The sequence below is a fragment of the Carassius carassius genome, chromosome 13, assembly GCF_963082965.1.
Source record: "Carassius carassius chromosome 13, fCarCar2.1, whole genome shotgun sequence".
Lineage (NCBI taxonomy): Eukaryota > Metazoa > Chordata > Actinopteri > Cypriniformes > Cyprinidae > Carassius > Carassius carassius.
This window is the reverse complement of record NC_081767.1, coordinates 5,710,240-5,723,372: the sequence shown is the minus strand read 5'-3', so window position 1 is coordinate 5,723,372 and position 13,133 is coordinate 5,710,240. Positions and strand designations below refer to the sequence as shown.

The 13,133-nt window shown below is 38.1% G+C and overlaps 1 protein-coding gene across 1 annotated transcript; it reads right to left on the bottom strand.

Annotated features, from left to right (window-relative positions):
- Positions 1 to 3,447: 3,447 nt before the first annotated feature.
- On the bottom strand, positions 3,448 to 11,889 carry LOC132155563 (probable ATP-dependent RNA helicase ddx6). The gene is made up of 13 exons (XM_059564332.1): positions 11,660 to 11,889; positions 11,518 to 11,581; positions 11,314 to 11,418; positions 10,653 to 10,782; positions 10,386 to 10,532; positions 10,191 to 10,285; positions 9,964 to 10,086; positions 7,955 to 8,083; positions 7,723 to 7,839; positions 7,459 to 7,522; positions 4,147 to 4,248; positions 3,835 to 4,019; positions 3,448 to 3,516 (listed from the first exon to the last, which is right to left on the bottom strand). Exons 1-12 carry the CDS (start codon positions 11,854 to 11,856, stop codon positions 3,844 to 3,846), a joined length of 1,449 nt encoding a protein of 482 aa, XP_059420315.1. The 5' UTR covers positions 11,857 to 11,889; the 3' UTR covers positions 3,448 to 3,516; positions 3,835 to 3,843.
- Between the last annotated feature and the right edge of the window lie 1,244 nt (positions 11,890 to 13,133).

Below are 13,133 nucleotides of genomic sequence, written 5' to 3'. Positions count from 1 at the left end.
TTGTTTTTTTTGTTACAGATCTCAAATCTTTACAATTGTAGCATCACTGAGAAAAAAGCCAATTGAAACTGTTCAAATTGAAAAGGAAACAAACAAAAAACACTTGATTTCTTACATTTGGTTGGTCATTTTAATCAGAAGTACCCAAAAGTTAAGAAAAAAAAAAAAATTAGCCAATTCAAGGGCAAAGTTTAGAGATCCAATTTTCCTTACCCTGAACTCCAAAATTGATTTTAATTTTTGAAACCAATTCTCTCCATTTCCCTCCCACCCACTTACCCAGACTGATGTATTCATGTACTCCAACACTGAACAGAACAATGCAAAGTGTTAGAGTCAGGAAGTGTTACATCAGGGCAGCAAAAAAAAAAAAAAAAAAAATCCCACCCACCCAAATACATAATAGAAAAAATAAATAAATTAAATTAAAAAAAATAGTAATTAATAATAATAATAATAATGATGAAGAATGAGTGGATTTTAAAGATTACAATTTCGATGCTTTATAAAACTACTTTTAAACAGGTGAGATTCTCCACCACATTCTTCCAAATAAAAAGAAAGCAAAACCAAAAAATAAAATAAAAAAAACCCAACCAACTTGGCAAAGATCACAGAACATCCAATCACATGCTGCTTTACAGCATCTCAGGAACGCACCATGATTTTCACAGCAAGTGGTAACTGAAAAACACTGGGCTGCTGCCAAAGAGCCCAGAAACTCATATACTCCTCTCTATGGGCAGATGTTTAACAACCCTCAAAATAAATCAAAGCTGATTACACTGGTGATATAGACACCAAGAGGTATGTGCTATAGAGAAGAGAATACAAGCTTGGATTCAAGCAAGGTCACTGGGAAAATATGCATGTTTTAGAATATGGGATAAATAACCTTTGCTTAGAATTTGGTAACTAACCATAAAGTTAGAAAAAAAACTTTAATTGCATCAGGGAAAACTAACAGTAACATGCCGCAGAAGACAAAGCCGATCCATTTATATAAAAAAAAAAAAAAAAAAAACTCACCTGCATTAGACTTTTTATGGGGACATCGATGTTAAACCCCAACATAAAATTAAGCGAATTCTGTGCCAATAAATCACAAAAGAGGCAAAACTGTATCCCTCCCAACCTCCCTCTAACCCACCCCATAAAGTTGCAACCCTCAAAACATCACGGGTCAAAGCACTAAACTTATTCAAAAAGCAGCAGAAGGGCTAAAGTGTCTCAAGCAAGCCCCTGTCAATCTTTAGAAAAAAAAAAAAAAAACAGCACTCAAAAAGGCTAGTAGTGTTTGGGGTAGGTGCAATAAATATTCTGCTGCAAAAGAAAATGAAGTAATTTTGTTATCAGCACCCAAAAAAATTTTTTTTATACCCAGATACCTCAAATACCCAGCCCATGTTAAATACCCTTGTCCCTACCACAATACTTCCTCAAAAAGAATAAAAATATTATATTATATAATAAATTAAAATAAATCTCCCCTTCGGTCTATACCCCTCTGCCTTAACCGAGGAAGCGCTCCCAGAACATGTGCAGCCCGTATAATTATTGCCCAACCCTTGAACTAAAGTTCAAACTTAAGTGCAGCCCACACTGCAAAGGTTTAGATTCTTCTGTTAATTCTGTGCAGCATCTCAAGAACATGGTCTCATTACAAAAAAAAAAAAGCCTCCCGACTCACGATGCACTGCATGTCTCTGCCGCTACATTGTCAGTCCATCGTTTAGAAGTCTTGGCATTCAGTTGTTTTTGTCCATTTTTCCTTTTTCCAAGCTTTCAATCCTCCCACCTCAGTCTGCTTAAAGTAATGTCCTAGTGCCAGTGGCAGAAAAACACAGCCCCATGTAACAGCTACGCATCTCACTTATAAATTCAACATTTTTGCACATTGCCAATATGAGCTGCACTGCAGCAAGTAGATTACTACATGATGAAAATATTAAATAATCTCTATGTTTAGAGTCACCCAGGTTAGGGGACCCTGTTAGGTCAGCGTTACAAGCAAAAGGCTGGAAAGCAAATAAGCCTCATTTTTTCACAACCCTTAAAGAGGCCTTTTATTTGAGCAACCCATGTCAGGAACTTTTGTCAGCACTGGGGAACGGGTCAGAGTTAATAATTTAGAGTGAACAAGTGCAAATCCGAACAACTGCACCACCTGCTGAAACGCTTAGAAGCCAACACTCAAACCTTCTGAACAAGGTATTCTTGGATTTAAAAAAGCCCTTTTTTTTTTTTACAACAAAACAAGGGTGGTGCACTACCTGGAAAAACTTAAACCATATGCTAAACTTATTACCCACTGGGGAGAAAAGGGCATAACCAAAATAGTGCCGCCCAGTGCTGACAGAATCCTGATTTTAAAAGAGCTTTCCAACATTCTTCTTAAATGGTCATTAAGCCTTTTTAGCTCGTTTTAAAATGATCCATTAAAAAATAATAAATGAAGTATTTACAAAATGTTTACAATGTGCCAGATCTGCATAAATGGCACATTTAGGATAGAATGCCTACCGCACTGAAATCACAAGAAAAGGGTAGGGGAAGAAAGAAAAGAAAAAGAAAAAAAAAAAGTCCACATTCATCTTGAAGTGGGAATCCTCATGGCCAAGGAAAAAGGCTGGTCTCAGTCTGGTCAAGTCTCTTAGTGTTGACCCACTGAAGACAGAGGGGGAAAGAGTTATGGGTCTCTAGAGGCATGGCATGTTCCACGAGTGGATGAAAAAAAAAAAAAAAGCCATTAGGAGCCTTGTGGGGCTTTAGAAAGATTACCACAGGAACATTAGCCCCTATTATTGTCATTTTGCCCACTGATATCATCTCAGTTCTCCAGGGGGCTTCTCTTCACACCATAGTCAAGTACACCAGAGACTGCACAAATCGCACGTGCTGCCCCATCCTCTCACCCACTGTGAAATCCTGTTCTTCATTGCCCCAAAAAATCCAGGGGTGGCAAATGCAAAATTATTCCTCATTTTAAACGGGAGGGGGCAGACAAGCAATACCAAAAGCCAGAGAAAAACACAAGACCATGTCTTCAAATGAAGAGTTATGAGTGGAGAAGAAAACCCATCAGGTTATTACTTTTTGAACAAGTTAGACTGCTTGTTAAGGCACTTGTTTCAAATGACTAGAAACATGAAGATGAGCATAGGAACAGAGAGGGTTGAGAATGTGCTTGCAGGCGATGAGTAGTCTCTTTTCCTTGGGCGATAAATCCTCATGTCCCATCTTTCCCTCCTCAAGTGATTTGAAGTCTTCAGGATAAAAAAATATTGGTGCAGCAGTCCTTTAGTAGGCCATGAGCCCTCCCGATTATTGGGCCATCACAACATCATTCCTTTGTAGTGGCACCAAACAAGAATATAAAAAAAAGTGTGGGAAAAGACAGATGGGAGATAAATAGTTCGAACATATAAAAAAAAAAAATTTTTTTTTAAATTCCCCAATTCCCTAGACACAGGGAAGATAAAAAAAGGTGGGGATAGGGGTCAAAGGATTGGTGATCTGGATGGGGTAGAAAGGAAAAACCATGTTTAAAAAAAAACACACAAACAAAAAAAAATGAAAATCTAACAAACATGTACATTGTAAGCTCTAGAGCAGGGATAGGCAACTTCTGTCCTGGAGGGCCACTGTCCTGCAGAGTTTAGCTCCAACCCTAATTAAACACACCTGAACGAGGTAATCAGTGTTTTCGGGATTACTAGATAGATACAGGCAGGTGAGTTTTTATGAGGGCTGAAGTTAAACTCGGCAGGATAGTGGCCCTCCAGGACCGGAGTTGCCTATCCCTGCTCTAGAGTGACTGAACATTGAACTCACCTCTCATGCTCACATTTTAACCTCCTCTCCACTCTCACTGTGGTACTCGGCCACATATAGACTCTTATCAATGCTGCTGGGAATGGGCTTAATTTCGGTACCCAGCTGTTCTTCAATACCTTTCAGATTAAAGCGATCATCGTAAGTGATCAAGTTAATGGCGAGACCCAAGTGTCCAAATCGGCCTGTGGCAAGAGAAGTCCAATGTCATTTAACAAAGCTAACCTTTTAAAAGCCTGACTGTCAAACAGTGACATTCCCAATGCAACATTACTTGATCTCAGAGCAGGAATTAAACGAAACCCCACTCACCAGATCTGCCAATGCGATGGAGGTATGTCTCCCCAAGTTTAGGGAAATCAAAGTTGATCACCACATTCACAGCTTGTATATCAATTCCTCTTGTGAAGAGATCTAAACAGAGAAAAAAAAACAAAGCAAGATCTAGATTAATTAAGGATGTAGCAATTCACTCAAGAAGCGATTCAAGACATCTCTCAAGTGGACAATTGACTACGTTTACATGCTGTTAAAATTCGGGTTATGGTCGGGTTAAGGTCACTATTTGGGTTTCTGAAACATTCGGGATAACCCGTTTACATGCGTGAGCAGAGAGAGTTACTCCTGTATGCATGGAATGTGTAATCAGTCGCCAATCCCGATGTAAACGGCGACGCACGGTTAGCGTCTGGACGTACGGACAACAAGACGCAATATGCATCATTTCCGATTCTTCTTCCTGTATCCAAAGACAACAACAACAACAGCAGCAGCAGGCGGATAATGAATACTTTGGGGCAGATAGCGATAGTCTTTGTTTGCGCTTTGGCGCTGGTACTGATCCACCAGCAGCACTTGACACTACTGTGCCTCTATACTGCACGCAGGGTTTTTTTATGCGCCGTCTCTACTCAAAAGACCAAGATTCCTTGCGAATGGAAAATGCGCAGAACACACATTTTGATGGGGATATGTCGAAACGCGTTTACAAGACCAAATATTCGGGTTAGAAAAGGGGTACCCCAGGTATAATATCCCGGTTTTTAAAAACCGGGATATGAGCATATCCGGGTTTTTGCCGGTGTTTACATGGCCGTGCGCGACCGGGTTATTCCTAATATCCCGGTTTTGAACAGGTTATTGGCTGCATGTAAACGCAGTCATTGACACTCCTAATTGAGATTAAAGAGCGTCAATGGTCCATTTGAGAGATAGGGGGCGTTAATGTACTTTTAAGTCTGCAATCCGCCATAAAGCAAGATGAAGCCTCCTTACGCGCCAGCTTGAATGTGCACAGGAGAATTCTAAAGTTCAGACTAGGGATGCACCGGTTGACCGGCCATAAATCGGAACCGGCCGGTTTTTGATTACCGTATTTTCCGGACTATAAATCGCACTTTTGTTCATAGTTTGGCTGGTCCTGCGACTTCTAGTCAGGTGCGACTTATTTATCAAAATTAATTTGACATGAACCGAGAGAAATGAACCAAGAGAAAACATTACCATCTACAGCCGCGAGAGGGCGCTCTATACTGCCAGAGATGCTGCTCAGTGCTCCTGAAGTCTACACTGAGCAGCATAAAGCGCCCTCTCGCGGCTGTAGACGGTAATGTTTTCTCTTGGTTCTAAATGAATGCGACTTATAGTCCAGTGCGACTTGTATATGTTTTTTTCCTCATGACGTATTTTTGGACTGATGCGACTTATACTCCGGTGCGATTTATAGTCCGAAAAATACGCGATCGGCAATCGGCCGGTTTTTGGTCTTTTTTCGGCCGTTTTTTCCTGAAGTGCGCTCGCGTGCACCGAATACATTGTAATGGTTCGCCATGTCATTTGTGTGGAAGTATTTCGAAATTTGTGCGCAGGACACGGGCAGCCGTTCAGCACTGGAAATGCAGAGCTTCATGTCCGAGAGGCACAGATAGCGAACAGCCGTTGTTGTACTGGAGCACAAATAAGAGCCCCTTTTCTGCGCGCACTAAAGCTGCCCGAGCGTATACTGTACCGGTCCGTGCCCTGAACACGAGTAGACCGTGAAGAGATATTCAGATCAATTTCTCACGTGTTGGATGAGAAACGAAACTGACTAAACTGTGACAAAACTGATATGGTTTTATTTATTTTTTTTTTGTAAATTAGAACTTGCATACACGTTTTAAAAGCCAAAAGTAAACGTCATCTCTGCATTAGGATGATTATTTTACCTTGAAATTACATCGACTTAATTTGATTTAAAAATCACCTGCTATAGCACACTCAAAAAAAAAAGTGTTTCATCCATCCAATTAAATTTTTTTAGGGTAATGATTCACATCTATATTTTTTTTATTTAAGACCATACATTTATTTTTCATTGGCTCAAGTAAAAAGATATAGATGTGAATCATTACCCTAATTATTATTATTATTATTATTATTATTGGATGAATGAAATACTTTTTGCATCTTTGTTTTATTCGCACCAACATTATTTGATTTTAACATTTTGGAATAATGTATTTATATAACATACTTTTATTTAGTCTCACTGGTAAACACCCTTTTTTTTAATTTAAAACCAAATTTAAAAACTAAAACAAATACTGAATGCTGATTTAGAAACATCTTATTGAATGCGTGTTGATTGTGTTGTTTGGATTGTAGAACTATGCAGTTAAATGCTGATGTCTGTACCAACTGTGTTTGTATTGAATGTAGGCTACTTACTGTGCAGTTAATGCCATTAATTTCAGATGGTTACGGTTATTGTTTTCAATAGCCAAAAGCCAGTTTGGCCTATTAAATACCAAATAAACATCTTGTTTATGCATACTTTCCTTCTTTCTTGTTTGTAGCTTAAAGAATTAAAAAAAAAAAAAAAAAAAAAAAAAAACTGAAATCGGTATCGGCCAGTTTGCTTGTAAACAAAAAAAAAAAAAAAAAAAAAAAATCGGTATCGGCCTTGAAAAATCATGATCATGCATCCCTAGTTCAGACATCGGCCAGTGAGGTCCAACCTAGCTATCAGTATCGGCAAAATCCTCTATCGGTTGACCTCTATTGATAACTATCGAAGCTCAACATGGGGGTGATGGAATATTCTAAAACAGTATACTGATGCTCAGCCTTTTCTAACTCCTTTTTGTCCCCAAATGAAGAACAAAAACAAACTTTGAGGTATATCGGGGCCTTAAGTCATTATAATAAGTAATTATGTGCCCACTGGATGCGAAAAATGTCTTGTTTGTAATGGTTTTGTCTCATTGCACCGGGTCTTGGCATCACAGTATGTTAAGGGGCATAACATTTCCATCACATGCTTGAGGAATTTGGCACACCTCGCTTCTCAGAGCTATGAGCCTTGTAAAAATTGACATGTTTCAAAAAGGCAAGACAGAGAGGAGAAACAATAATGTACATTGTCGAAAAATGTGTCTTTTGAACCTTAAACCGCATAAACATTTTACTACACCAAATACACAACATAAATGTTCTTTTGAACAACATCTGACCCCTTTAAAACTCTCACTGTGTCTGTCAGACTGGAGAAATTATTTAAGACCCACTGAATCTGAATTTAAGACATTAAGATTTAAAAACCCGTGTCCACCTTGAAACATCCAGATTTTCAACTCCACTTACCAGTACAGACAAGATTTCGACACAAGCCATTTCTGAAATCATGGAACACACGGTTTCGGTGTTCCTAAAGAAAAATTAAAACTTGTATTAACATTACATTCTGAATTATGTATCTTGGTTAAACAGTTTGGCTGGTTTATAAAACCAAACTAATTAAAATTCCAAATCGTGTAACATCCTCAAATTCATTACATAAAAACTTGTTCCATTTCAAAATTCTGCCAACAGCAGTGTGGTAACACCACAAGCCCTCTCTATTCCCACCTGTCTCATCTTGGCGTGAATGTAGAAACAGGAGTATCCAAGCTGAGAGATCTTCTTTGCCAGGAGCTCCACTCGCTGTGATGAATTGCAGAAGATTATAGACTGATTGATCTGGAGCTAAAAAAAAAAAAAATCATTAAAGATTTCTGCAACAGACCGGAGGACAGCATTGCTAATTTTCAAATCTTAGTCTGATAAAATGTGGGATGCACAAGGATCATAAGATTTTTACCCTGGAGAAGAGAGTATTAAGGCAATGGACTTTCTGCCTTTCAGTTACATAGGCGTAATACTGAGTAACCCCCTTCAGGGTCAACTCATCCATCAAATTTATCTCATAGGGCTTCTGCAGATGGGCGTTCTGTTCACAAAAATATAGCATAAATTAATACTTTCTGAACCACAATAATAGCCTTTGAACAAAATACGATGTTCGTACAGTGATTATTATATTATCAGGCTTTAAAATGCAGCAAACATACAATTAAGTACAGATCAGCGTTTTCTAGAATGATAGGTAGCAGAGGCAACATGCCATTATATTGCATACACTGCATACACACATGAATAAACACAGTGAAGATACAAGGGCTGGGCATTTATCATTTGATCAAATTTTGGCTTTCTACCTATTATGAAGAAAACTGCAATGATGCTTTTGTTTCATCAGCAATTCCCCTCATTCTTTAGAGCGGTGCACTTCTAACAGTCCTTACATTTTTAGTAGTTTTCTTTTGGTTGCATGGCAACAATTTATAATTATATTCATTAGTGTACACATTTATCATTTGAAATATTTAAGTGCAATCAAATTCACTTCATTTAAAAAAAAATACAATAATAAATGTAACATTTCCAAAGTAAATTAGCCATGTTCTAAAATCTTCATAAAGATTACGATTATGCTTTTTGCCAAAATAAAATCAGCCACAGGGCTAATTTTTGAACAAATGACTTGACGGATTAAAGATTGTATTTATTTGTTTTTTTTTTTTTTAAATGAAAGACTCATGACCAGCAAATCATAACCTTTATGTAGGGGTGGGCGATATGACCAAAATCTTATCACTATAACGATATACATCTTGATATGGTTATTTTTTTTCTTCTAATACGTTTATTATAATTTAAGATCTATGATACCTGGAAATTTTCATAATCCTTGTCACTAATGTCTATCAAACCAATACAAGAAAATAAAACAACAAGCTCACTGGAGATAAATAAACAGTCAGTGATTAAACTAGTTACAAGCAATAGGACAAAAACTACAATAACTAAGAAATACATTGTGTAAATGAATTAGTCTTCACTGTGTATCCATCTATGTATAATTAGCATTATCATTTTCTTATTCTAGTTACAAAAGTAATTTAGTCAAGAGCAGTCTGAGATTTTCATGAATGGCAGACAGGACAAATATTGGACGGCTTCCCCTTAGAGACCGAAGTCTGGATCCAATTTACTGTTACACATGCGCTTTTTCTCACAACATTCCCTTAAGACCTAAATGACTGAGTTTATGAGGATACTTGCATTTGGACACATAAGTGTTATGCAATCATTCAAAGCCAAGCAGCAAAAATGCTCACGAGTTCTATTAGCAGCTGATGCGCGCATATAGCTCTGTTGTTTGTGTTTCAAAGTCCTAGAATCAGTAGTTTTAAACTGCAGTGCTTGCAAACATTAAGTTTTCGTGACCAAACGCACAGCAACATGGTGAGTGCACACATGCTGTTATTCACGCATCTGCCTGCATCCCCGTGTAATGCATGTAAATTAAAATAAATTAATGCATTTAGCAGACGCTTTTATCCAAAGCGACTTACAGTGGATTCAGGCTATCAATTTTTACCTATCATGTGTTCCCGGGGAATCGAACCCCCAACATTTAGCTTGATAGCGCAATGTACTACCAATTGAGCTACAGGAACACATGTAGACATGTAGACTGCAGTCGTTCAAATTATGAAAAAGTATTGCCGTAAACAATGTATTTTGCGGCACCACAAAATAAGTGATAGAGCACAATGAATCGATAGACAATTTCATCCGTCCGATATATCGTCATATCGCCCAGTCCTACCTTCATGTGTTAACTGTTACCATAAGTTGGTAACTAGTTCGTGGCATGCTCATAGTGGTTTTAAATGTAAAAATGCATACTTTAAAAACTAAATTTTAATAAAAAAAATAAAATAAACACTTTATACATCCTCGTTTAGAAACCAGTGGGTTTACCATGAACTTCTGCACACTCAGTGGGAAGGTAGCAGAATACAGCAAAATTTGCCTTTGTTTGGGCAAACAGCTCAAAATCTCCTCCATCATCTGTACAAAGTCCTGTGACAGGAGCTTATCTGCCTACTCGGTAACATGGGCAGAACATACAAGAGATATGAGTAATAATCTATAGCAGTTAACTCCGTAATTAGCCTAACAATAAGATAAAGCTCTCATTCTCATACCTCATCCAACACGATCATCTGTACTTGATTGACTTTGGCCACTCCCTTTTTGATGAGGTCTAATATTCTTCCTGGAGTTGCGATGACAACATGCACTACAAAGGGAAAAGTTAAATCCAGTGAGATCCAGCGTTTATGTAAGGGTATATGTAAATAAGCTCAAAAAACACTTCCAACCAGATTATGAACACTTGCCTGTTTCATCAAGTCTCATGATGTCATCACGGAGGTTGGTTCCACCTGTTGTTGCCATGACCTTGACCCCACCCATGTGTTTGCTGACCTGAATACATATCTGGCTCACCTGTAGAGCCAGTTCTCTAGTGGGCACAATACCCAATGCTGCAGAAAGCATTTAAAGCTTGAAGTCACTTAAAAGCAATAGAGAAATAGTGTATAAAGCCTATATTCAAGAAACCTAACAACTTCTTGTAAATGTGGCAAAACCAAGATGTCACAGACCTTGTATGCTGTCTTTCTTCAGGTCAATGCGTTCAAGTAAGGGAATGAGGTAGGCGCCACTTTTTCCTGTGCCGTTCTTGGCTCTGGCCAGAATGTCCCTGCCAGACAACGCAATGGGAATGCTCTCCTCCTGCAGGTATGAGTGAGAAGACCGTAATGAGCAGACTGGTCAGATTAAATGCAAGCTTCTCTGGTCTTACAGAGGATGCAAACTGTATGGTCACTGACAGACAAAGTTTAAAAAACCTAAACAGTCTGAAGCCAGTTTCTGTAAGAGACATCATCATTCAGTTAAAGTGAAAGTTTAAACAAATTCATAGACATCGACTGCTATTACGGAGACCATTTCAATAGGAATTCTGTATGTTCTGTACATCTGGTGTGAGTGACTGGCACAGTTTCATCTACTACACATGCTCAACCATGCATAACACTCATCCTGTTCTCAGCACCTGTTATCTCACTATGACAACTTGAACTTCCTCTCCAGAGCTGCTTAGAATTCACTTCAAGCATTTCGATTGAAAAAAAAAAAGCCTGTTTTACTTGAACTTTAGATTGAGTTGTACAGGTATACAAGATCTTTAGCCAAGTGTGATTCATATCTGAAATATTTTCCATCCAATGTCCATTTTTCTCCTTAAATGGAGAATTAGTTTACCTGTATGGGTGACGGTTTCTCCCAGCCCATTTCAAAGATGCCCATAAGCAGCTCCCGTTTCAGGCAATAATCCTCAAACTCATTTCCCTTGGTTGCCGTCACATCCTGTAAATTTCACGACCACAAGCAGGACATCAGAGAAGGATTCCGGTTCAGAGGATACTTTAAGAGACATACAAATACATGCGTTAGAGATGGACTTACTGAAGTTCTCATGCGCAAATCCTTGGGAGGAAGCTTTAGATTTTTCTTCCAGTCATCCCCAGGCCTGTAAAGGTTTCAAAAAAGACATCAAATCCCAATCATCACCATCACAGCATCATTTGCACTTCCCTAAAGGACTTACTTGATGATGGTGTTGGCTGTGGATGCAGGCTGGGAGTTGCCGTTGTTGACTGTGCTGGAGGGTTTGACCTGGGCTGGCTGAGTTGTTTGGGACCCCCCTCCACCAGGACCATCTGCTGGCTTCACAGAGCCTCGTATTTGGCCATTTTGATTCGACAGTCCCAGAATCACTGGATTTTCCATTCGGGCTGTACTCATGACTTCAATATTTTCTCTTCCAAACAGCGAGTGAAAATAAACAACAATGGAGATAATACTTTCTTAATGGGCTTGCAAAACAATTTACAAGTTGTCCTTCCCACAGCTTTCTCAGTGTCCAATGCACAAAAAAAGGGGGGGGGGGGGGGGGGGGATAAAGTTAGTGATATTTTATAACCAGTTCCTTGTTCCTCAATATGCAAGTCTCTTGTGGAACATCTCAATGTCACTCAAGGAACAGGTCACAGATATAATAAGCAGAAGATTAGCTCCAGTTATCCTTCCATGAATGAGTGAATCCCTTCTCTGCAAAAGTTTTACAGACCAGGAGCAAGGAAGCCAGTGGTCTTCTCAATTAGTCGGTCCATTCCTTTTTCTCCAATTATTCAACATCAAGGATTTGAAAGGTTTCCCACCTGTGTGAGAGAAAGACCATCATAAAGCACAAAATATGAAATGTCAAACAAAACCACCAGTCACAATTTTAGATTTAGAATTGAATTAAGTAGAATTGATACCAGTTATGTAGGACAGGGTTTTCACAACTTTTACAGAGCCAGGGACATTAGTTAGTTCATAACATTAGTTTAATCTTTTAGTGATTATCTTTAGTTAAGATTAAAAAAAAAAAAAAACACTTCTAAAGCTATAAGTATTTTGTTAATTTCAGCATTTCCTAATACATTATCAAAATGGAAAAAAGTATTATTAATGAAACTAAGCTAACTTGACATTAATGAATAGTTGTATTTTTATTAACTAGCATTATAGATTAATAAATATTTTTGATTGTTTGTTAAATTGTTATCTGATTGTTAAAAAGCACACTTGTTTTATACAGTATATATTACTTGACTCGCAGATCACTATTTTGAGTTATTACTTTGACAATCCTGTTGGTAAATTTTGAAAGGGACAAGCAGGGTTGTGCCTTAAATGAGGTTTTACTATTGAATAAATCACAGAATGGCAAAATGTGTCCTGGCTATTATACCCATGACTAATACAAATAAATGCTAGTAATTTATTGTGGGGTATTACAGCAGCGAATTTTCACTAAATTGTAATGTTAGAGGAGCAAAACGGTCTAATCAGTCTAGGCATAGCATAAAAATTTAATATATCTGGTAATCAAACTGAAAGACTTCATAAAAGGAAAAACTTGCAAGATCTGTAACGTTACACATGACCTAAACAACAAACCTTATATTTAATGTCAAATCTGACCTGGCAGCAGCACCTGGCACAAAGTCAAAACGAAAGGCCTAATTTTAAAA